The 23,397-nt window shown below is 34.6% G+C and overlaps 2 protein-coding genes across 2 annotated transcripts; both read left to right on the top strand.

The window, feature by feature from the left end:
* The first annotated feature begins 2,138 nt into the window (after positions 1-2,138).
* LOC127120219 (isoflavone reductase) lies at positions 2,139-3,787 on the top strand. The gene is made up of 5 exons (NM_001427525.1): positions 2,139-2,474; positions 2,576-2,710; positions 2,793-3,030; positions 3,161-3,364; positions 3,448-3,787. The coding sequence occupies exons 1-5, from the start codon at positions 2,259-2,261 to the stop codon at positions 3,609-3,611; spliced, it is 957 nt and encodes a 318-aa protein (NP_001414454.1). The 5' UTR covers positions 2,139-2,258; the 3' UTR covers positions 3,612-3,787.
* A 152-nt stretch (positions 3,788-3,939) lies between these two features.
* On the top strand, positions 3,940-7,680 carry LOC127120220 (uncharacterized). Its single transcript, XM_051050633.1, has 10 exons — positions 3,940-5,482; positions 5,556-5,666; positions 5,741-5,773; positions 5,854-6,031; positions 6,122-6,303; positions 6,389-6,525; positions 6,606-6,701; positions 6,897-6,966; positions 7,051-7,125; positions 7,231-7,680. The coding sequence occupies exons 1-10, from the start codon at positions 3,944-3,946 to the stop codon at positions 7,423-7,425; spliced, it is 2,616 nt and encodes an 871-aa protein (XP_050906590.1). The 5' UTR covers positions 3,940-3,943; the 3' UTR covers positions 7,426-7,680.
* Positions 7,681-23,397: the final 15,717 nt, after the last annotated feature.

The following is a 23,397-nucleotide window of genomic DNA, read 5'->3' as shown; positions in this document are numbered from 1 at the left end:
AGATTTTGCAAAAGATTTCAAAGCAAGGGAATTTAGGTTCTTGGTAGGCTCATTTCCATTGAGCTACATCTCACGACTCTAGAGATTGCTGATAAGACTTTCAAGATTTAATGTGTTTAAGTCTTTAGCATCTTGGATTGTTGTTACCTTGGGTCTGTATCTGATAGGAAGACTTCTAAGAATCTTATTAACATGATCAGAGGTAGTATAACTCTTGTTCAAAACCTGAAGTCTACACACAAGAATTTGAAACCTAGAAAATATGGTTTCAATGTCTTCATCATCCTTCATTCTGAACAGCTCATATTGTTGAATCAGAAGGTTAGCCTTAGCTTCTTTAACTTGTTGACTTCATTCATATATAGCACACAAGGATTTAAAAATGGTCTTAGTAGTAGATTTATCAATGATTTTTATGTACTCTGAATGAGGTAGAGCATCAATCAAGATGCCTCTAATTTTATGATGTTTTCTGTAAATCTCTTTTTGAGTAGGTGTGAGAGCTTTTCTATCAGACACCATTCCAACTCCATTGACTTGAATGTCAATGCCATCTTCCAAAATATCCCACAACTAATCATCAAGACTTATAATATGAGTACACATCTTACTCTTTCACCATTCAAACTCAGAAGGATCTCCACTAAAAGTAGGAGGTCTAAGTGTATAGTTGTTGTTATCAGAGGTATTGTAATCATGATCAACAATACCGAAGGGATTAGGAATACCCTCACTAGAGTTAGATACACCAGAATCAACCATTATATAAAAAGTATTTTTCTCAGGATCTTTTCTGCATCATTGTTAAGTGTTTAGCACAGACCTTACTCTGATGCCAATTAAAGGTGAGAAAAACATAAGAATAAAGGGAAATGAGGGGTTTTCGAAGGAGATGTTGACTTTGGATTATGTACATTGACTGCTTCATCCTGAATCCTCGTTAACGAAAGTCTAACTGAATAATTTGCAATGGGGAGGACATGTGGAAGGGTGACCCTTTTATCACTATTTTTGTTTCTGGTCGCGGGAAAAGGTAGGAATGTTATGATGAATGGTGTAGTCAACTTTGGTATTTTTTTTTTCAATTTATAGAATCAGAATGCACTCTTATTTCATAAGTTTCATTAGAAAATCACTTATAACACTTTGATTATGTGTGAGAAGAGTTTCAAAATTATTAGATCTATGAATGCTATTTTGATACTCTTTGAAATGATCTTGGGGTTCAAGGTGAACTTTTTTAAGAGTCGGTTGGCTTTAATATTATTAATTTATGGATTTTAGTGGTGCTAAATTGCAAAATCAGTAAGATTCTGTTCTTACACCTTGGTATCCCATTTTAGGAAAATGCTTTATGCACTTGTTCTAGAATCATATGACTGAGAGAATAAAAAACGAAGTTAACAAAATGGAAAAGCAAAAACTTTATAGGTTTCTCCGTTTATATGATTTACGGTAGATGATAATATTATTATTTTGAAGATGAGAATATTAAGATAGAAGTCTGATGTTTTAGATTAAAGGAGGCACATGAGATTTTTCTTCTTCAATTTTGTAGAACTCAATCGTTTAATAAAAAGACTCATAAGTATTTTCAAATTATCTAATTGACTAATGTTCGAGTTATTTCAAAGAAAATAAATCAATATACTTTTAGTGACAAATAGTCAAGGCCTACATAATTGATTAATAGGTTTTAAATTTTTCCATTGTGGTGGCCGGAGGTCAAAATTCAACATGTGTTTATTATTTAACCTTTTGGTGGACTTACTCAACCACTAATATTGAGTATTTCATTATTTAATTAAATAATAGATCTTTTATATATATATATATATATATATATATATATATATATATATATATATATATATATATATATATATATATATATATATATATATATATATATATATATATATATAAAATTGAAACAATAGAAATAATATCGTGTTGGGTTATCATTTCCAACCGATAATAATATTTTAAGAAAAAAAAATCTTAATAATACAAAAATGTGTTCAAGAGGCTGCTAATTCCACAAAAAATGAATATTCAATTTTGATCAGTCAGCATAGAGAGACTTGAGTAGTAGCTAGATTGAAGTTGGTGGCATTTCAATTTTCAATTAGTCCTATAAATAACCAAACAAAGTATTTACATTCAACACACACCTTAAACTACTTTGATAACCTATCAAAACAACAAGAACAAAAACACATACACTTGTTGTTTTTTACTATAATCTATTTTTTCCAATGGCCTCAGAAAACAAAATCCTGATCCTTGGAGCAACAGGAGCAATAGGAAGACACATAGTTTGGGCAAGTATTAAAGCAGGAAATCCAACCTATGCTTTGGTTAGGAAAACATCTGACAATGTTAACAAACCAAAGTTAACCGAAGCTGCTAATCCTGAAACCAAGGAAGAGCTTCTTAAGAATTATCAAGCTTCTGGAGTTATTCTACTTGAAGTAAGCCATTTCAATTCAATTTTGGAAATAAGTTTATGTATATTCTACTAATTAATCAATAAACTGTTTTAATCTATATGTTAATGTGTTTGACTGTGCAGGGTGATATCAATGATCATGAAACTCTTGTTAACGCAATCAAGCAAGTTGATACTGTGATCTGTGCGGCGGGTAGACTACTAATTGAGGATCAAGTTAAGGTTATTAAAGCAATTAAAGAAGCTGGAAACGTAAAGGTGAATAAATAATTTGATTGATGCTTGGATTTGGGCTAGTTTGTTATATTGAGTGTTTGATCTCAATTTCTTGTTTCAATAGAGATTCTTCCCATCTGAGTTTGGACTAGATGTGGATCGTCACGATGCGGTTGAGCCTGTGAGACAAGTTTTTGAAGAAAAGGCAAGTATTAGAAGAGTAGTCGAATCCGAAGGAGTTCCTTACACTTATCTTTGTTGTCATGCCTTTACGGGTTACTTCTTACGTAACTTGGCTCAAATCGACGCCACTGATCCTCCTCGCGACAAAGTTGTCATTCTTGGAGATGGAAACGTGAGAGGTAAGAACCTAGTTGGCTAGTCACAAAACAGTTAATTGAACGTAATCACATGTATCAGATACTATAGAGTTCAACACTAGTATTGCACAAAAACACGCACAATTCGATATTTTTGCCTTACTCATTTCAGGAGCATATGTGACTGAGGCTGATGTCGGGACTTATACCATCAGAGCAGCAAATGATCCCAACACACTGAACAAAGCTGTCCACATAAGACTCCCTAACAATTATTTGACAGCAAATGAGGTTATTGCTCTATGGGAGAAAAAGATCGGAAAAACTCTTGAGAAAACATATGTTTCAGAGGAACAAGTTCTTAAAGACATTCAAAGTTAGTAAAATAAACACTTACACAAGATATTTTACTCAATCTTAGCTTATGAGTTATTAAATATGTTGCTTGTTTTGATGCAGCATCTTCATTCCCTCATAACTATCTTTTGGCGTTGTACCATTCGCAACAAATAAAGGGAGATGCAGTGTATGAGATTGACCCTGCCAAAGATGTTGAAGCTTATGATGCTTATCCTGATGTGAAATACACCACTGCTGATGAATATCTGAATCAATTTGTCTGAGGGATCTTCAATGAGACAAAGATCTTTTTCTTTTTAATAATTTCACAGGCTTTGTGCCATTTCCATTGTACTATGTTGTGTTTGTTTTGTCTTGTTCTCAATAATGCATCCCAATTGATGTAATACTTTACAGAAATAATAAAATTGTTTTTTGTTCTATTGTTTGCAAAAGACAACAATTGAATAAAACGTTCATAACTAAGCTTTTTTCTACATACTTTAGCAGAATAATACGTTAATAACAAGTTGGAAGTTTCGTCACGAATTGCTGTCACCGGACAAGATGATTCAAAATTCCTATGTAATCCACACTGTCCGGAACCAAAAAGGAAATGGACAATAACATATACTATTGCCAAAATATGAATGAACAAAAGACACATTTTTTTCATCATCCATTGTTGTCGTTATTATCATCACCAATGCATCTCTTTTCGAAACCATCGCGCGTCTTTTCTCAACATTCTCTTTTTATTTGGCATGCACAAACACATTTTTTTCTCAGTAACATTGTTACTACCTCTCAGCTGAAACACCAGTCTCAATACCATTCTCTCTATTTTGTGCTGCGAGAAAGGTTAATGGAGAAGACGCGACTAGATAACTTATTTCCTCTGACTCCAAGTTCAATATTCTCGACCAAGAAGGGACGCAGTGGATACGAACCATCAGACACAGAGACGGAGTGGCAAGACACTCCGCGTCATGAACGAGGAAGAAAGAACATGACTTTGAGTCCTGAAGAAACAAAAACTATGTCTCATAGTAACAAAAGTCCAATGATACTCCACAAGAGACACCCTTCGAGATTTGAATTTGAAGTATCGTCGTCACCTTCAATAACAGGCTCAGTTCTTAACCAACCAAGAAGACGGCATCTCAGCAAATCACCCTATAAGCTACGCATAGTACGAGACGGTGGTAATGATGATGAGGACACTTCGTTATCATACATGTCTGGTTTGAACTCGAGTAGAAATATAAGTCCTTTGCCAAGACCCGACTTTGGAAGAACAGTGTCTCCTTATAACAGAAATCATGAGCAAAGAACACCTTCTAACGAAAACAGAAAAGCGAATTCAGGGCTTCTGGAAGTGGATAGAGCGAGCACAAAACCAAACTACAGGAGAGCAGTAACTGCTCCAAGATTGAGAGACCAACAACAAACATTGCAAAACACAGCGAGAATTCTGAAACAAAGGGAAAAATCTCCCTTCAAAACAGGTTCAGTTAGAGAAAGAGAAGTCAATGAAATGATAGCACAGGTGAAGCTATCGAAAAATCCTACCGATGACTATTCATCAGCACTGGAAAGTACAGACTCAATTCAACCAGGTGATCTTTTCTTTTCCCGCGAATGCAATGCCTTGCAAGCGAAGAATCCTTCATTGCCTAAAAAAGTTGAACAATATGCATATTTTAGTCCAAGACCAGTGATCACCACCATTAACAACCCACCTGAAAGTGGTAAATTCAATACGAATATGAATAAAAGAACCTCTTCCAGTACTATGTTGTTGTCTCGAACAACGATGGGACCATCAATCAGAAAGGGAAGTGGAACTGGAAAGTCTAGCGCTAAATCTAGCGTAAAAAGTGATGCTAGTGCAAAAACAACTGAAAGCATGAGGAAATTCACATCCAACAGAAAAAAGAACCAGAAAGATGCATGGTTTGCCTGCATGATGAGAACAGGAAACTGTAGAACTTCAAGAAAATCACCTGAACGTAGACCGATTGACGAAGCTTCCTTGATCGAGAGGGCAACAATTGTGGAAAGCATTCCACAATTCTGGGCTGATAAACATCAACCAGCTTCACTCAATGGCTTCATTTGCAACAAACAAGAAGCTCAACTTCTCAAGGAACTAGTATGTGTGGCAAAGTTATCTCAAATTTAAGGCAAATTTAATATTAATTGTAAATTTTTACCTTGATTTTCAGGTGTCACAGGGCTCTTGTCCTCACATTTTGCTCAAAGGACCCTCTGGTTCGGGGAAACGAGATCTAGCAATGACTTTTCTTAAAGAAATATACGGCGATTCATGTTGTAAAGTATGTTTCTTCTCATAATTTTTCTTCTGCGCGTGTTCCGTATTCCTAAGCTGACCTTATCAAACTTTTTGCAGCTGTCACATGATCTAAGACATTTCCCTATTCAGGTAAAGATTTCCTATTTTCTCATAGTTGCATCTCCAATCCATTGCCAAATATTATAGTATTTATTTTACTACAATGGCAGGACAAAAGGACTGTGAAAGTATCGGTTCCAATCACGTCCAGTCCTCATCACATGGAGCTCAATGTAAATTCAGAACCAAATGCTAAATATGCTTTGATGGGACTAATCAAAGAAATTAGCAATATATATGCAATTGCCCCTGAAGTAAGCAATGTGAATTTCAAGTCCGATTATAAAGGTTAGCTTTCTAAACGCATTTTTATCTTTTCAAACAGATTTGTCCTTTCATGTCAGCCTGGTTAAATCGGTTGGATTCCCTTGATTTCAGTAATAATTCTTTACGAGGTCGACAAAGCTGTAGAGAACATTCAGCACTTGATCAAATGGATCATAGACCGTTATTCAGATATATGCAAATTAGTTCTATGCTGTGAAGATGATGACAATATTATTGCACCCGTGAAAAACCGGTTCAAAGTTATCAATGTTGATGCTCCTCAAACTCATGAAGTAAGCATAAATAATTTATTAATAACTAACTAACACTTCCACAAAAAAAGAAGTTATTAACTCACATCAACCCTCAACTCTCAAGATTATTGAGGCTCTTACTCAGATAGCAAATAAAGAGGAAATTGATCTATCCATGAGTTTTGCCATGAAGATTGCTACAAAATCTAAGCAGAACCTCAGAGAAGCAATATTGGCTCTTGAAGCCTGCAAAGCACACAAGTAAGAATTCTTAAAACAAGTAAATGTTTATTTTTTTGACGCGTCTATAAAGACTAACCGATGCATTATACGATGAACAGCTATCCATTTTCAGAAGAACAACCGATTCCAGTTGGATGGGAGAAGATTGTAATAGAACTTGCTGTAGAGATCCTAACTGATCCATCGTTTTCACGGCAAGAAACTTCTCTTCCTATCTTATTTTCTATAAAGAGATAACAATAAGAAGCTAATAGCATCTTATTATATTACTGGTGTTCTTTTAGAACTGGCTTATTTAATGACTTGTGTAATAAGTAACATCATTTTATAGCTTGAAAATTGTCAATATGATTGTGTTTCCATTTTAAATACTCTTATGGTTTTATCAGATTACTCTCAATAAGAGGGAAATTTCAAATGCTTCTCCTGGATTTTGTCCACCCAAAATTGATTCTCCTGGTAATGAACCGGTTCATGTTTCAAAGAAACCTTATTCAACCTATCCAACACAATTTTCTAATGGAATTTTGTTCAAACATTCAGAAACTTGTGGAGGAGCTTCTAAGAAGAGTTGAGACCGGCCTAAAAAGGGAGCTCTACTACTGGCATGCTTATTATGTGAGTAATCACTTCCCTTTCTATAACTTGCCTTAAGATGATGGTAAGTTATAAAAAGACAATTTTTTCTGGTAAATTAGTAACTAAATGCTCTGTGCTTAACAGGATAGAAGACTTCCACCAGGAACAACAGCTTTACTAAAATTAGAAGGTAACACACCAACCATAATAATCGCTTTTAAACTAACGAATTTTTCTGATTTTGACGCGATATTGACTAGTATGCTCTTGTGTACAGAATTTGTGGCCAAGTTCATGAGCATGTGCAGAAAAAGCTCAGGCAGTAGACAGTATGTGTAGAGTAACATGGATGTTATTGTACCCGGAAACCGGAAATATACATTGATCCATTATATGAAATTAAAACATCAATCCTTACTTATTGAAGTCATGATTCGGGATCCTGAAAAGATGAATAAACTTATCTTCCTCGGTATCTCACACTCCCTTTACAACTCTGAAGTTGTGAAGCCGTCAATTATATTTTTTATTATGTGATACTCAGCTTTTAATTTAAAAAATCAATTAACCAATAAAATGGTTTATTTATGCACCTCCGTCAGAATATGATTAACCTGTTTTTTACAAACCAAATAACAATCGCTTGTAATACATAAAATGTTAGATAAATCTAACATTATTTTACTTTGGCAAAATCAATTATGTGATTTTTATTTTAAAACACATTTTGAAAATGATTCTCGAATTAATGACTAATTTCTTAAAATACGGTCGCATTTTAAGGAAATTCATGATTTCAGGTGCAGTGTCTGAATATGGCTTCATCCAACAAAAGTCAAGTAGAATTGAATCATGGCGATTATTATATCCCTTATTGACATATAATCTTATGTGGTTACAAATATTACAGACTCCTTCAACTAGTCATCAGTGTAGAGTGTGGCAAGAAAATTGCATGCTAATGTGATCTTACAGACAATTTTCTTTGTCGGTCCTTAACAATTTCTCTCAAATGCATTAAAACCAAATAAATTGCATGGTTTTACCAACCATAACGCTTCAGCTCCAAGATGGTGTCGACCACCGACACAGTGGTCCAGACAACGTCGAATTTAAAATCATACATCAACTCCAATATGGCATCGACCACTGGTATAGTGGTCCCGAAGACGCCGAGCTCAAATTTATAACCATGCCTCGAACTCCAAACTAGTGTCGACCATAGGTACGGTGGTCCAATGACACTAAGTCTCAATTTTAACAATTGACATATAAATAAACAATGACAAATAATAACAACAATATTAATTGTAATATCAACTGCTCAAAATAAAAAGTATTTGACAATCCAACACTTAAAGTGTCCAAAATAAAATACAACATGATAAGAAATGACATAAAAAATAAACTCCCACTAACCAAGTACATCAAAAGAACTCACAATGTTCATGCTCTCAACATGGTTTTTGAACATAATGGGTCTAAGTCCCTTAGTTAGGGAATTAGCTAGCATGAAATCAGTACTAATGTACTCAACAACAACGCCATTTTTCTTTACAAAATCTCTGACTGTCAAATACTTCAATTCCAAATGCTTAGAACCGTTAGACGTTTTATTATTCTTATAGTAGAACACAGTTGCATTGTTATCACAGTAAAGCTTTAGTGGCTTAGCAATGGAATCAACAATACGAAGTACAGTCACTAAATTTCTCAACCAAACAGCACGAGTGGCAATAGTATAACAAGTAATAACTCTTCCTGCATAGTAGAAGAGGCGACCAGAGTTTTCTTTTTACTCTTCCAGAATATCGCATCTACAGCCAACATAAAAATGTAACCAGAAGTAGATTTCTTATGATCAACACACCCAGCAAGATTAGAGTCGGTATACCCAAGTATTTTTAAGTTGCCAACTCTTCTAAAAACAAACATATACTCTTTAGTTCTCTGCAAATATCTCATCACTTTCTTAGCAGCAATCAAATGAACATTTCCAGGATTGGGCTGGTATCATTCCAAGATGTCAACTATGAAAGCAATGTCAGGCTTAGTGCATACTTGAGTATACATCAAGCTTCCCAACACATTGTCAAAGGGTTTCCCTTCATTTCTGTCAGCTCAATCTCATTTTTAGGACATTAATCTTTACTAAATTTGTCACCTTTAGTAACTAGAACATCCTTTAGGTTATAGTTTTGCATATTGGACTTCTCTAAGACTCTATTGATATAAGCCCTTTAGGACAAGCCCGGTACACCATGTGATTTGTCTATGTGTTTTTTTAATCCCAACACAAATGATGCTTCACCAAGATCTTTCATATTAAAGAACTTGGTTAACATAAGTTTGATCTCATGAAGTAGACTAAGATCACTACTTACAAGTAAAATATCATCGACATATGACACAAGAAAGATGAATTTTCTCCCACTGACCTTAAGATAGACGCATTGATCAACTTTATTTTCTTCGAAATCCAAGGAAGTCACCACATCATCAAACTTCGAGTATCATTGTCTAGAAGCATGTTTCAAACCATAAATGGATTTTCTCAATATACAAACCAAACGCTTATTGCCACTTGTCACAAAACCCTAGGTTGCTGCATGTACACCTTCTCATTAAAATCATTATTCAGAAAAGCAGTCTTAGCATCCATTTGATGCAATTCTAAGTTAAAATGTGTTACAAGGTCCATAACGATTCTAAACGAGTCTTTAGTGGAAACAGGAGAAAAGGTTTCATTAAGATCAATTTCCTCCTTTTGTGTGAAACCTTTAGCCACAAGTCTTGCCTTAAACCTCTCAATTTTACCTTTTGAATCCTTCTTATTTTGAATATCTACTTACAACCAATCGCCTTACAGTTTCTTGATAACTCCACCAGTTCCCAACATCATTATTGACCATGGATTTCATTTCATCATGCATCGTATATGTCCACATGCTAGATTGAGAACAAGTAATAACTTCTAGGTAACTTTTAGGATCAATAAAAATACCAACATCATAAGCATCCTCACTAAGATAAACTACAAAATCATCAGGGATAGAAGGTCGCTTTTGTTTTACTAAACTTCTAACATGAATTTTCTCAATTGGCTCAGCAGGTTATGCAACCTCAGCCACAACTGGAGGATCGACTACATTCTCAACAAGTGGTTCAACCACATTTTCAACTGGATGTTCATCCACATTCTCATTTGGAGCAAAACCTCCATGAGCAGTGGATGATCTAGCATTACCAAAATTAGACAGTGACAAAGTAACAACGTCAGGCATAACATAATCAATATTATCATATGCAATGACAGGCTCAGCAACATCGAGCTAAAGGAATTTCACATGCATGGACTACACAATTTTATTACCTCTACCGGTACAGAAGAATTTGTATCCTTTAGCTCGATCTGGATATCCAATGAAAAAATGACTTATTTTTTTGTCAAGCTTTATCTCAAAGGAATTATATATTTTAACCTCCGCAGGACAATCTCATACACAGAGATGGTTCAAACTGGGTTTTTTACTTGTCCAAAGCTCAAAAGGTGTTTTTGGAACTGATTTATTAGGAACTCTGTTTAGTATGTAGAGAGATGTTTTTAAAGCATCACCCCATAAAAATTCTGGTAAATTACACTTATTCATCATGCTTCTCATCATATCCTTAAGAGTTTGGTTTCACCTTTCGGCTACACCGGTTTATTCAAGAGTACCAAATATGGTGTATTGTGGAATAATTCCACAATCCTACAAGTACTTTTCAAAAGGCCCCATATGTTTTCCAGTAGAATCATATCTACCATAATACTCTCAACCACTGTCAGAACGTACCACATGTATCAGCTTTCCTAGTTGCTTTTCAACCTAGGTTTTAAAGATTTTAAACTTTTCAAGTGCTTCTTATTTTTCCATAATCAAGTAGAGATAGCCATATCAAGAAAAATCATCAATGAAAGTAATAAAATATTTATTACCACAAATAATGGGAGAAAGGGGACCGTTAATGTTTGTATGAATAATTTCCAAAAGGTCTGAGCTTCTAGTGAACCTTTATTATTGGTCTTAGTAAATTTTCCTCTAATTTAATCCACACAAGTCTCTAAATCATTGAAATCTAAGGAAGGTAAAATATCATCTCTAATTAACCTTTCAACTCTTGCTTTGGAGATATGGTCTAAACGCTTGTGCCACAACAAAGAGGATTTTTCTCTAATTTTAGACCTTTTAGCAATGGAGCTTTCAATATTCAAGGATGAGGGAATCATATCATAATCCAAAGATAACTTATATAAACCATCCAATAAGATACCATTACCAACAACTTGAGAATTCAACATCAAATTTATTTTTCCAACATAAAAGGTAAATTGAAATCCAAGTTTATCTAAACAAGATACTGAAATCAAATTCCTCTTAAAATAAGGTACATAAAATGTATCTTTAAAAAAAAGGTTCAAAACCAGTTCCTAGAACTAACCTAACATCTCCCACTAGCTCCACAATTACTTCAAGATCATTTTCTACCCCGAGCTTGCTTTCCATCAAGTTTGGTCTCCGTTAGTTTCTGAGCCCCTGTTAGAACATATAAATATGGGTTGTAGAACCACTACCAAGCCACCAAGAATTAATGGGAACATCAACTAAGTTAGACTCAAAATAGACAAAAGCTAAATGATTACCTCTAGATTTGTTCTTGTTGTCTAACCAAGATTTAAAAGCATGACAATTAGTTTTTTTATGCCCATTTTCCGTACACCAAAAGCACCAAAAGGATTTCTTAATAGTAACCGGCTTAGGACCTCCTACGTTATGGTGTTGACCATTACCTGGTTTCGTAAACTCAGATTTTATGAGAAGCATTATGAGTATTTTTCTTATTTTCCGAAAAATCTTACCAGAACAGGGTTTAGCATGATCAGTCAGAAGGGCTAAATCACTTCTTTCCTTCTTGAGTTTCTCTTCTTCAACTACACACTTAGTAATAAGGTTATTGATAATCCACTTATCACCAAAGGCATTGTAGGCAGTTTTGATTTGAGTTAATTCAGCAGGTAGGTAGTTTAAGGCATGTGACACAATGAAATTCTCATTCAGGTCAATGTTATGGGTTTTCAGTTTGGTTTGGACATGAACCATTCTAAGAATGAACTCCCTGACACCCACATTGTTATCATATTTCATGTAAGTGAGTTGTTTCATTAAACATCCATATTCAACATTATTAGATACCTGAAATCTCTCTCTGATAGCAATAAGATATTCTTTAACATTCTCTTTCTCATGCAATCCACTTATCAGATATTCAAAAATGGTCTTCTTCATAGCACACAAGCTAAGTCGGTCACTCCTCTCCCACTTAGCTAATTTTTCTTTCTCTTTAGATGTACTCCTATCATTGATCACAAGTTTGGTTTCACGCAATGCCATGTCAAGATCAACAATCCCTAATGAAAACTCTAAGTCTTTCTTCCATTTCTTAAAATTAGACCCATTCAGGATCTCAATAGAAGCAGAACAGTTATTCATAGATAAGGTCACTATTGAGACAAAACAATAATGCATTAGAACAAATAATAAAGGCAAAATATAGCTTTAATGAACATAAACTATCACGAAGAGGTCAACATTCACACAATCCGTGGAAAGCGCAAACCCAAATCACAATCAAGGTCAACACCTCAAATGAGTTACTCAATGAGCATACATTGGATTCAAAAATCTATCTCATTTTGGTAGATAAATTCTCTAAACCAAAACACCTTCAACAACTTCATCCATAAATTGCAAGAATAAGCTATTCAGTGAGCATACATCGAGTTTATAAATTTATCTCCTTTAGGTTTAGGCAAATAAATTCCTTAGACCAAAGCATATTCAATAGTTATATCCTTAATTAACTACAATATCTACATACAATTGTCCTCCTTTGGAAAGTCAATCATAGTAATGACTGGAAACCATTCCTCAAACTACAAAGAGACTTTTATAAATTAAAATGAGTGATTTTACTTTGGTGATGGCAAATAAATTCCTTAGACCAAAGCATATTCAATAGTTATATCCTTAATTAACTACAATATCTACATACAATTGTCCTCCTTTGGAAAGTCAATCATAGTAATGACTGGAAACCATTCCTCAAACTACAAAGAGACTTTTATAAATTAAAATGAGTGATTTTACTTTGGTGATAATCACACATGATCATTTATATAAGTTCTTGCATAGGAATCAAATTTCTCTTGTCCAAAATTAAAAAAATACAGCATTCTCAACTAATATTTTCTCCTCAACGGTGACAATCTCAATATTTATATAAAAACAAGAAAAGAAACGGGGAACATAATGTCTCAAAATTAAAAAAAAAACATAATCTCAATCATGATACACTATCTCAAAATAAAATAAAATAAAGTAAAAATTCAAACAAAATATATAAACAAATTTTGGTTTTATAACAATTCTAATTTTGCAGCAAACAAGAATCAAACACACAACCATTTGATCAATAGTCAAACACATTACCATTACACCACAAACCCTTCATGTTAATTTGTTTCATCATATATTTAATATACCGTGCATAATTATAGTAGATTAATAAATTACTAAAACTTGGTAGATGAGAAGAGGAGATAATGATAGGTTAAAAGTCTTATTAAAAAAAAATTACTAACATAAATCAAAATGAAATTTTCAATTTATTAAAAATAGAATAAGCAAAAAAATTTCAACTAAGAATATTTTATTTAAAAAAAAATTTAATTGACCAAAATTAGAAGGGGGACAAATTTTTTTTATTTCATTTGTCTTCCTATTATTTAATTGACCAAAATTTCATTTTTCTTCCTATTATTTTAAAATTTATGCCATAAATCGTATACATAGTAATGTGAGCATAACAAAGATGTTAACTATAAATCACATGATATTTTTAACAATTTTATATTTATTAATACTAATTTAATATATAGAGATGTTAGTTTAGTTGTCAAGTCCCTTACATAAAATGAAAAATTATATTAAAATTCATCACGTCAATGAGTTTGTCACTAAATATATCACGGTACATAATAGCTTATTTAGAATTGGTCTTTAATTTTGTCACTAATTATGTTTCATCCATTATTTTATTTAATGTTTATTTTTATAAAATTAAAATATTCTTTTATACAATACTCTTTTTTATTAAACAATTCTTTTTATAAAATAAAAAATATATATTTTATTTAATTTTATTATAATCAATTTTAAATAAACATAAATATTTTAACTATCTATGTTCATATTTTATATGTCGAATGGATATTATCTATATTTTATATTTAATGTTATAATATAAAATTGCGATTATACTCTTAAGAAATTAAAATGCAAATATTAAATAATATTCTTAACTTATATATTTTAAAACAATGATAAAATTAAATTAAATATACATTTAGTTAATTTAAAATTTTAAAATAGGTATAAAAGTTCTAAGTGAAAATAATTAATACAAATATATAGAGATGAAACAAATTAATCTACTCTAATTATACATTATTTTAAAACTAAGTGAAAAAAAATTCAACTAAGTTTAAGTAATTTATTAATCTACTGTAACTATACACGGTATATTAAATATATGATGAAACAAATTAACATGAAGGGTTTGTGGTGCAATGGTATAACTATACACGGTATATTAAATATATGATGAAACAAATTAACATGAAGGGTTTGTGGTGCAATGGTAATGTATTTGACTATTGATCAAAAGGTTGTGTAAAGTTGGTTATTTTGGTATTATTTTTTTTAAAAATGGTTATTTTCGTATTTTATTTGAAAAAGTTGGTTATTTTGGAAAAAAAATCATTGATTTTATAGTAGAAAAGTATTGTGTCGCATCAATTGAAAAAAAGGCAATTGCGAAGAAACTTATTGCATCATATCAATGGATCAAAATAAATGATTTAGAATTCCTTTTTATAAAATTTTAACCAATAGGAATTTCATAAAATTTCTAATCGGATGCAAATTGAACTATTATAAATTTGATTTCATCAATGGTTAAAAATTGGATCAAAATAATTTGACCCTAAATTCATAATTATATATTAACTACGAACAATTGAGTCTTAACTCATTTAATTAAGCTCTGATATCAAATGTAAGTAGAAATATTTATAGATCCATTATATGAGATTAAAACATCAATACTTATTTGTTGAAGTCATTATTTGGGATTCTGAAAAGATGAATGACCGAATCTTTCTTTGTATCTCACACTCCCTTTCACGAACGAAGTCATGATTTGAGATCTTGAAAAGATGAATGACCGGATCTTTCTCTGTATCTTACACTCCCTTTCACAACTCTCAATGGGGGAAGTTGTGGAGTCTTCAATTATGTTTCTGATATTTGTGATTATAGAGGAGACCAAGCCATATAATATATACCACCCTAGTCATTATCCATTATGGAGCCAAGGGTTAAAGCCCACACTTCTACCCACATCGGTCAGTTTTCAGATACTCAACTTTTAATTAAAAAAGATCAATTAACCAATAAAATGGCTTATTTATGCACCTCCATCAAAACCACGATTAATCTTTTTTTCACAAACTAAATAACAATTGATTGTAACCCGCAAATGTTTGATAAATCTAACAGTTATGTCACTATAAAACATCGATATCATGTGAGCAATACTAATTAGTGATTATGTGGAAGAACATGATTTCATATCCTCTTATCTAAAGGAAGAATATTTTAGTAGAAGTTATCAGAAAAAGAAGTATCGAAATCAATTTCTTCTTCTTTATATACAGTTAATAGTAAATTATATTTATCGCTTCGCAAAATGAGCAATTAGATTCTTGTGTATGATTTTTTTATAAGACAGTTGTGTAGGTAATATATGTAAGGTCTAAAGAAGTTGCTTTGTTTGCAAATCCTTAGGCTGACTCTACATGTAAGAAGTAACAATCAAATAAATCATATAAAGAATTATGCTACATACACAGACTCTTACCTTTGCAATTACAAATGCACCAGAAGCTCCATTTTAAGTTTCATAAGTACAATCTGAACCCAGATTGAGCAAAAGTACAATGGTGCAAGTTGTGAATATTAGAATGGTATAAATAACATTATAAGAAAATTCTATGATCATGTTATGATTTTTGGATATTAGGGAGATACTGGTAATACCCAAATTCTAAACCAGAGGTAAAATGGATGAATATCACTTGATGGAATTGAGTCATGTAACACCCCGATAAAATATGATAATTATTTAATTTAAGTTTAATAGTATATTATGATGATAATATGAATGAGAGGGTATTATTTTTCAAAATAAAAGATAAACCATTCATATATATTATTATTAGTATATTTATTAATTTAATTAAATAATTGGAATATTATTGGATTATTATTATTGGAATAATAAAGTTGGAAATTTTATGAATAATCGAGGGTAGAAGAGAGAAATCCAATTTAAGAATTTTGTTATTATAAGAAGGAAGTGGAAAGGCTAGAGAGAGTTTTCTATCGGTACGTGAAAACAGAGAAACGACTGAAAAGTGAGAAAAGGGCAAAAAGGAAGAGCAAGAGAAGAAGGGTTGAAGAAGGGAAAAGCTTGAAGTAAAGGATTTGCCGGATTAACTCAGGTAAGGGGGGTTTATCGTCGTTTAATGGGTATTATGGATTAACATGTAATGGGTAGTAATAAGCCATTGAATCGACTCTAATTAGGTTTTGAGAAATACCCTTGAATTGTGATGAATAAATTACGTTAAAACCGTGAATGAATCTATATTTGGATGAGACGTAATTTTCTGGACGCGTAGCTTTTTACGTAATCGAAATCGGAGGTCCGGAAGTCCTCCAATGGCGGAAAATGCGGGTGATTCTGCATTCTGTTCGTGTTAGCGCAGGAACAGCTTTCTGTCTTGCGTTAACCGGTTAACCCAGGGTGTTAACCGGTTAACACTGTTATGATAATTAAAAATTAAATTCTGTCTTGCGTTAACCGGTTAACCCAGGGTGTTAACCGGTTAAAACTGTTAAAAATTACAGAGAAGCGCATTCTGTTTTGCGTTAATCGATTAACCCAGGGCGTTAACCGGTTAACACTGTTTGAAAAGTGAAAAATTGATATTTAAATGTTGTGCAGTTTGGTCGTTTCAGCTGAGTGATGTAATTTAGCTGATGTATGATATAGTAGGGATCATTTCCCGTTGTTTTGAGCAGTATAGGTATTAGTAGAGTGTGCTAATACTGGGATTTATTATTTGGCATGACATGATATGATTCTGTGATAAATATGCTGATGAGGTATGATGGTATGCATAATGCTGTGAATATATCTATTATGTATGTCTATTGTGGATTGTTGTTGATGTTTGCATGCTAGGTGATTTAGTGTGCATAGCATGGCCTTTATGGTGGTAGCTAATTCCCATGGTGAGGAATTAGTGAGTTGTTTATGGCTTAGAGTGTGAGCATATGTCTATTGTGGATTGTTGTTGATGTTTGCATGCTAGGTGATTTAGCGTGCATAGCATGGCCTTTATGGTGGTAGCTAATTCCCATGGTGAGGAATTAGTGAGTGAGTCACTAGGTCTCAAATGAGTGGGACTAGTGAGCTTGGTAGCCGTATCTGGGTTTGATCGGTGAGGTTGAACTATGTGTTCACGAATAGTCGGTACCGCATGCATGGAGTCTCATTTCATAATGTATGTATGGCGTATAATATGAATGGATGTATTCCAATATTATACGTGTGTTTGGTGTTTGTGTTGAGTGTGATTATGAGTTGATGTTGCCGTTGCTGAAGGTGTGATATGATTAGGGTGATGAATGTGTTAATTTACTTAACATTACATGATATTTTATAATGCTTATTATATCGATTGAGGAACTCACCCTTACAACTATGTTTCAGGTAACGAGCAGTGATTGAGTAGAAGCTAGTGCTTGGAGTCTAGTGTAGTTCCTTAGTGAGTCATGCTCTGGTATATGTAACATCGGGACGGGATGTTTTACTTTGTTTTCATTGTTGGTTGTTGAACAATTTTACATGTAATGTGTTACATGGTTCGAATGTTGTTAGATTTCTATCCGCTGCGTATTGTGCAATGTTTTATTTTGATTAATAAACGAGCATGACAAGATATTTTGGTGAATGGTGTGAAGTGTCAAGTGTGACACCCTGAAATTGCATATCTACTCTGATTCATATTTTGTTGTTTTAATTAATTATTGGGGTATTTTAGAAGGGTGTTACATTAGTGGTATCAGAGCATAGTCGGTCGAGTCGAGTCGTAATTATTCTGTTCCCCTGTACGTGATAGGTGTTGTGTAACCCTATCAGTACTTATTGTTTTAGCTTGTTGGGTTTTCAGAATAGAGATGGCTGGAAGAGGTAGAGACGATGCTGCGATTGCTGAGGCTCTGGGTATGCTAGCTGGAGTACTTGGAGGGAATCCGAATGTTGTGGGATTGGGAGCTGCTCGTCAACTGAGTAAGTTCCAGAAGAACAATCCTCCAATGTTCAAGGGAGCATACGATCCGGATGGTGCTCAGAAGTGGTTGAAGGAGATCGAGAGGATCTTCCGAGTGACTGAGTGTGTCGATAACCAGAAGGTCAGGTTCGGTACGCATATGCTGTCAGAGGAAGCAGATGATTGGTGGGTTGCTGCCCGCACTGAGTTGGAAGCTGCTGAGAGTGCTGAGATCACTTGGGCGGTGTTCAGAGAGAGATTCCTGAGGAAGTACTTTCCAGAGGACGTCAGAGGAAAGAAAGAGATAGAGTTCTTAGAATTGAAGCAGGGCAACCGGTCTGTTATTGAGTATGCTGCTAAGTTCACAGAGCTGTCGAAGTATTACACTCCCTATGATGAGGCAGTAGCAGATGGGGCAGAGTTGTTTATGTTGTTAGCGACTTTGGAGGCTAAAGATAAACTGGTGATTTGCGATCTAGCCGTGGTGTGTGATTTTCCTGATGTGTTTCCTGAAGAAGTGAATGAATTACCGCCAGAGCGTGAAGTTGAGTTCTCGATTGATTTGGTACCTGGTACTAGGCCGATATCGATGGCTCCGTACCGTATGTCTGCTGTTGAGTTAACTGAATTGAAGAGTCAGTTGGAAGATCTGTTGGATAAGAAATTTATTCGTCCGAGTGTGTCACCGTGGGGCGCACCAGTGTTATTGGTTAAGAAGAAAGAAGGTACTATGAGGTTGTGTGTGGACTACAGGCAACTGAATAAAGTGACGATCAAGAATCGGTATCCTTTGCCGAGGATTGATGATTTGAGGGATCAGTTGGTTGGTGCAAGTGTGTTCAGCAAAATAGTTTTGAGATCGGGGTATCATCAGATACGTGTGAAAACTGAGGATATTCAGAAGACTGCTTTCAGAACAAGGTATGGACATTATGAGTATTCTGTAATGCCTTTTGGTGTGACTAATGCGCCTGGGGTATTTATGGAGTATATGAATAGGATTTTCCATCCGTACCTAGACAAGTTTGTTGTGGTGTTTATTGACGATATTTTGGTGTATTCGAAATCTGAAGAAGAGCATGCTGAACATTTGAGAGTGGTTTTAGGGGTTCTACGAGAAAAGAAGTTATTTGCTAAACTGCCCAAGTGTGAATTTTGGTTAGAAGAGGTTAGTTTTCTTGGTCATGTGGTTTCAAGAGGTGGTGTTGCTGTTGATCCTTCTAAGATAGAAGCGGTATCTAAGTGGGAAGCTCCGAAGTCAGTTTCTGAGATAAGGAGTTTTCTTGGACTTGCAGGTTATTATAGGGATTCATTGAGGGATTTTCTAAGATGGCATTACCGTTGACGATGTTGACTAGAAAGGGGCAAGCGTTTGTTTGGGACTCAAAGTGCGAAGAAGGTTTCCAAGAGTTAAAGAGGAGGTTAACTACTGCTCCTATTCTAATATTACCGAGTCCGTCGGAACCATTTGAGGTTTACTGTGATGCTTCATTGTTGGGTTTGGGTGGTGTTTTGATGCAGAATAAGCAGGTTGTAGCTTATGCTTCGAGACAACTGAAGGTTCATGAGAGGAACTATCCGACACATAATTTAGAGTTGGCAGCTGTGGTATTTGTTCTGAAGTTATGGAGGCATTACTTGTACGGGTCAAGATTTGAGGTTTTCAGTGACCATAAAAGTTTAAAGTATTGTTTGATCAGAAAGAGCTGAATATGAGACAGAGGAGATGGTTAGAGTTTCTGAAGGATTATGACTTTGGTTTGAATTACCATCCGGGTAAAGCAAACGTAGTGGCTGATGCATTGAGTCGGAAATCATTGCATATGTCTATGTTAATGGTTAAGGAATTGGATTTAATTGAGCAGTTTAGAGACTTGAGTTTGGTGTGTGAGAGTACTCACAATAGTGTTAAATTGGGAATGTTGAAGTTAACGAGTGGTATTCTGGATGAGATTAGAGAGGGTCAGAAATCCTATGTGCTTTTGGTTGATAAGTTGACTCTAGTGAATCAAGGTCAAGGTGGTGAATTCAGAGTTGATGAGAATGGTGTTTTGAAATTTGGTAATCGGGTGTGTATTCCGGATGTTACCGAACTTAAGAAGAGTATTCTTGAGGAAGGACATCGTAGTGGCCTGAGTATTCATCCTGGGGCTACGAAGATGTATCATGATTTGAAAAAGTTATTTTGGTGGCCGGGAATGAAAAGAGAAATTGCGAGTTTTGTTTATTCTTGTTTGACTTGTCAGAAGTCAAAGATTGAGCATCAGAAGTCGTCTGGGCTAATGCAACCGTTGGCTATTCCAGAGTGGAAGTGGGATAGTATCAATATGGATTTTGTTTCTGGTTTACCAAGGACAATTAAGAATTTTGAAGCTATTTGGGTGATTGTTGACAGATTGACAAAATCGGCTCATTTCATTCTGATCAGAATGGATTATCCGTTAGAGAGATTAGCTGAGTTGTATATTGAGAGAATTTTAAGTTTGCATGGTATTCCGTCGAGTATTGTTTCGGACAGAGATCCTAGATTTACATCGAAGTTCTGGGAAGGTTTGCAGAGGGCTTTGGGAACTAAGCTGAGATTGAGTTTTGCATATCATCCGCAGACTGATGGTCAGACTGAGAGGACGATTCAGTCACTGGAGGATCTTTTGAGGGCTTGTGTTTTGGAAAAGGGAGGTGCTTGGGATTGTTATTTACCTTTGATTGAGTTTACCTACAACAATAGTTTTCATTCGAGCATTGGTATGGCACCGTTTGAAGCTTTGTATGGTAGGAGATGTCGGACACCTTTATGTTGGTATGAGTCCGGTGAGAGTGTTGTGGTTGGACCGGAGATTGTTCAACAAACTACGGAAAAGATTAAGATGATTCAGGAGAAGATGAGGATTGCTCAGAGTCGTCAGAAGAGTTATCACGACAAGAGGAGGAAGTCACTTGAGTTTCAAGAGGGAGATCATGTGTTTCTTCGTGTTACTCCGATAACTGGGGTTGGTCGAGCTTTGAAGTCGAAGAAGTTGACACCTCGATTTATTGGTCCTTATCAGATTTTGGAGAGGATAGGGGAGGTAGGCTATCGTATCGCTTTACCGCCGTCACTTGCGAATTTGCATGAGGTTTTTCATGTGTCTCAGTTGAGGAGGTACATTCCTGATCCGTCGCATGTGGTCCAAGTAGATGATGTACAGGTGAGAGATAACCTGACTGTTGAAACATCACCTATGAGGATCGAGGATCGAGGGTTGAAGCAGTTGCGGGGTAAAGAGATTGCTTTGGTAAAGGTAGCTTGGGGAGGACCAGCAGGTGGCAATGTGACTTGGGAACTTGAGAGTCAGATGAAGGAGTCTTATCCAGAGTTATTCGCTTGAGGTATGTTTTCGAGGACGAAAACTCTTTTAGTGGGGGAGAGTTGTAACACCCCGATAAAATATGATAATTATTTAATTTAAGTTTAATAGTATATTATGATGATAATATGAATGAGAGGGTATTATTTTTCAAAATAAAAGATAAACCATTCATATATATTATTATTAGTATATTTATTAATTTAATTAAATAATTGGAATATTATTGGATTATTATTATTGGAATAATAAAGTTGGAAATTTTATGAATAATCGAGGGTAGAAGAGAGAAATCCAATTTAAGAATTTTGTTATTATAAGAAGGAAGTGGAAAGGCTAGAGAGAGTTTTCTATCGGTACGTGAAAACAGAGAAACGACTGAAAAGTGAGAAAAGGGCAAAAAGGAAGAGCAAGAGAAGAAGGGTTGAAGAAGGGAAAAGCTTGAAGTAAAGGATTTGCCGGATTAACTCAGGTAAGGGGGGTTTATCGTCGTTTAATGGGTATTATGGATTAACATGTAATGGGTAGTAATAAGCCATTGAATCGACTCTAATTAGGTTTTGAGAAATACCCTTGAATTGTGATGAATAAATTACGTTAAAACCGTGAATGAATCTATATTTGGATGAGACGTAATTTTCTGGACGCGTAGCTTTTTACGGAATCGAAATCGGAGGTCCGGAAGTCCTCTAATGGCGGAAAATGCGGGTGATTCTGCATTCTGTTCGTGTTAGCGCAGGAACAGCTTTCTGTCTTGCGTTAACCGGTTAACCCAGGGTGTTAACCGGTTAACACTGTTATGATAATTAAAAATTAAATTCTGTCTTGCGTTAACCGGTTAACCCAGGGTGTTAACCGGTTAACACTGTTAAAAATTACAGAGAAGCGCATTCTGTTTTGCGTTAACCGATTAACCCAGGGCGTTAACCGGTTAACACTGTTTGAAAAGTGAAAAATTGATATTTAAATGTTGTGCAGTTTGGTCGTTTCAGCTGAGTGATGTAATTTAGCTGATGTATGATATAGTAGGGATCATTTCCCGTTGTTTTGAGCAGTATAGGTATTAGTAGAGTGTGCTAATACTGGGATTTATTATTTGGCATGACATGATATGATTCTGTGATAAATATGCTGATGAGGTATGATGGTATGCATAATGCTGTGAATATATCTATTATGTATGTCTATTGTGGATTGTTGTTGATGTTTGCATGCTAGGTGATTTAGCGTGCATAGCATGGCCTTTATGGTGGTAGCTAATTCCCATGGTGAGGAATTAGTGAGTTGTTTATGGCTTAGAGTGTGAGCATATGTCTATTGTGGATTGTTGTTGATGTTTGCATGCTAGGTGATTTAGCGTGCATAGCATGGCCTTTATGGTGGTAGCTAATTCCCATGGTGAGGAATTAGTGAGTGAGTCACTAGGTCTCAAATGAGTGGGACTAGTGAGCTTGGTAGCCGTAT

This window comes from Lathyrus oleraceus, chromosome 2, assembly GCF_024323335.1.
Source record: "Lathyrus oleraceus cultivar Zhongwan6 chromosome 2, CAAS_Psat_ZW6_1.0, whole genome shotgun sequence".
NCBI lineage: Eukaryota > Viridiplantae > Streptophyta > Magnoliopsida > Fabales > Fabaceae > Lathyrus > Lathyrus oleraceus.
Note: the sequence above shows the minus strand (reverse complement) of the source record. Positions and strands in the feature narration are given on the sequence as shown.

Coding starts and splice junctions, on each gene's coding strand:
- LOC127120219 (NM_001427525.1), top strand. CDS start 2,259: ATGGCCTCAGAAAACAAAATCCTGATCCTTGGAGCAACAGGAGCAATA. Junction 2,475..2,575: donor CTGGAGTTATTCTACTTGAA/GTAAGCCATTTC, acceptor TTGACTGTGCAG/GGTGATATCAATGATCATGA. Junction 3,365..3,447: donor AGTTCTTAAAGACATTCAAA/GTTAGTAAAATA, acceptor GTTTTGATGCAG/CATCTTCATTCCCTCATAAC.
- LOC127120220 (XM_051050633.1), top strand. CDS start 3,944: ATGGACAATAACATATACTATTGCCAAAATATGAATGAACAAAAGACA. Junction 6,526..6,605: donor GAAGCCTGCAAAGCACACAA/GTAAGAATTCTT, acceptor TACGATGAACAG/CTATCCATTTTCAGAAGAAC. Junction 6,702..6,896: donor ACTGATCCATCGTTTTCACG/GCAAGAAACTTC, acceptor TGGTTTTATCAG/ATTACTCTCAATAAGAGGGA.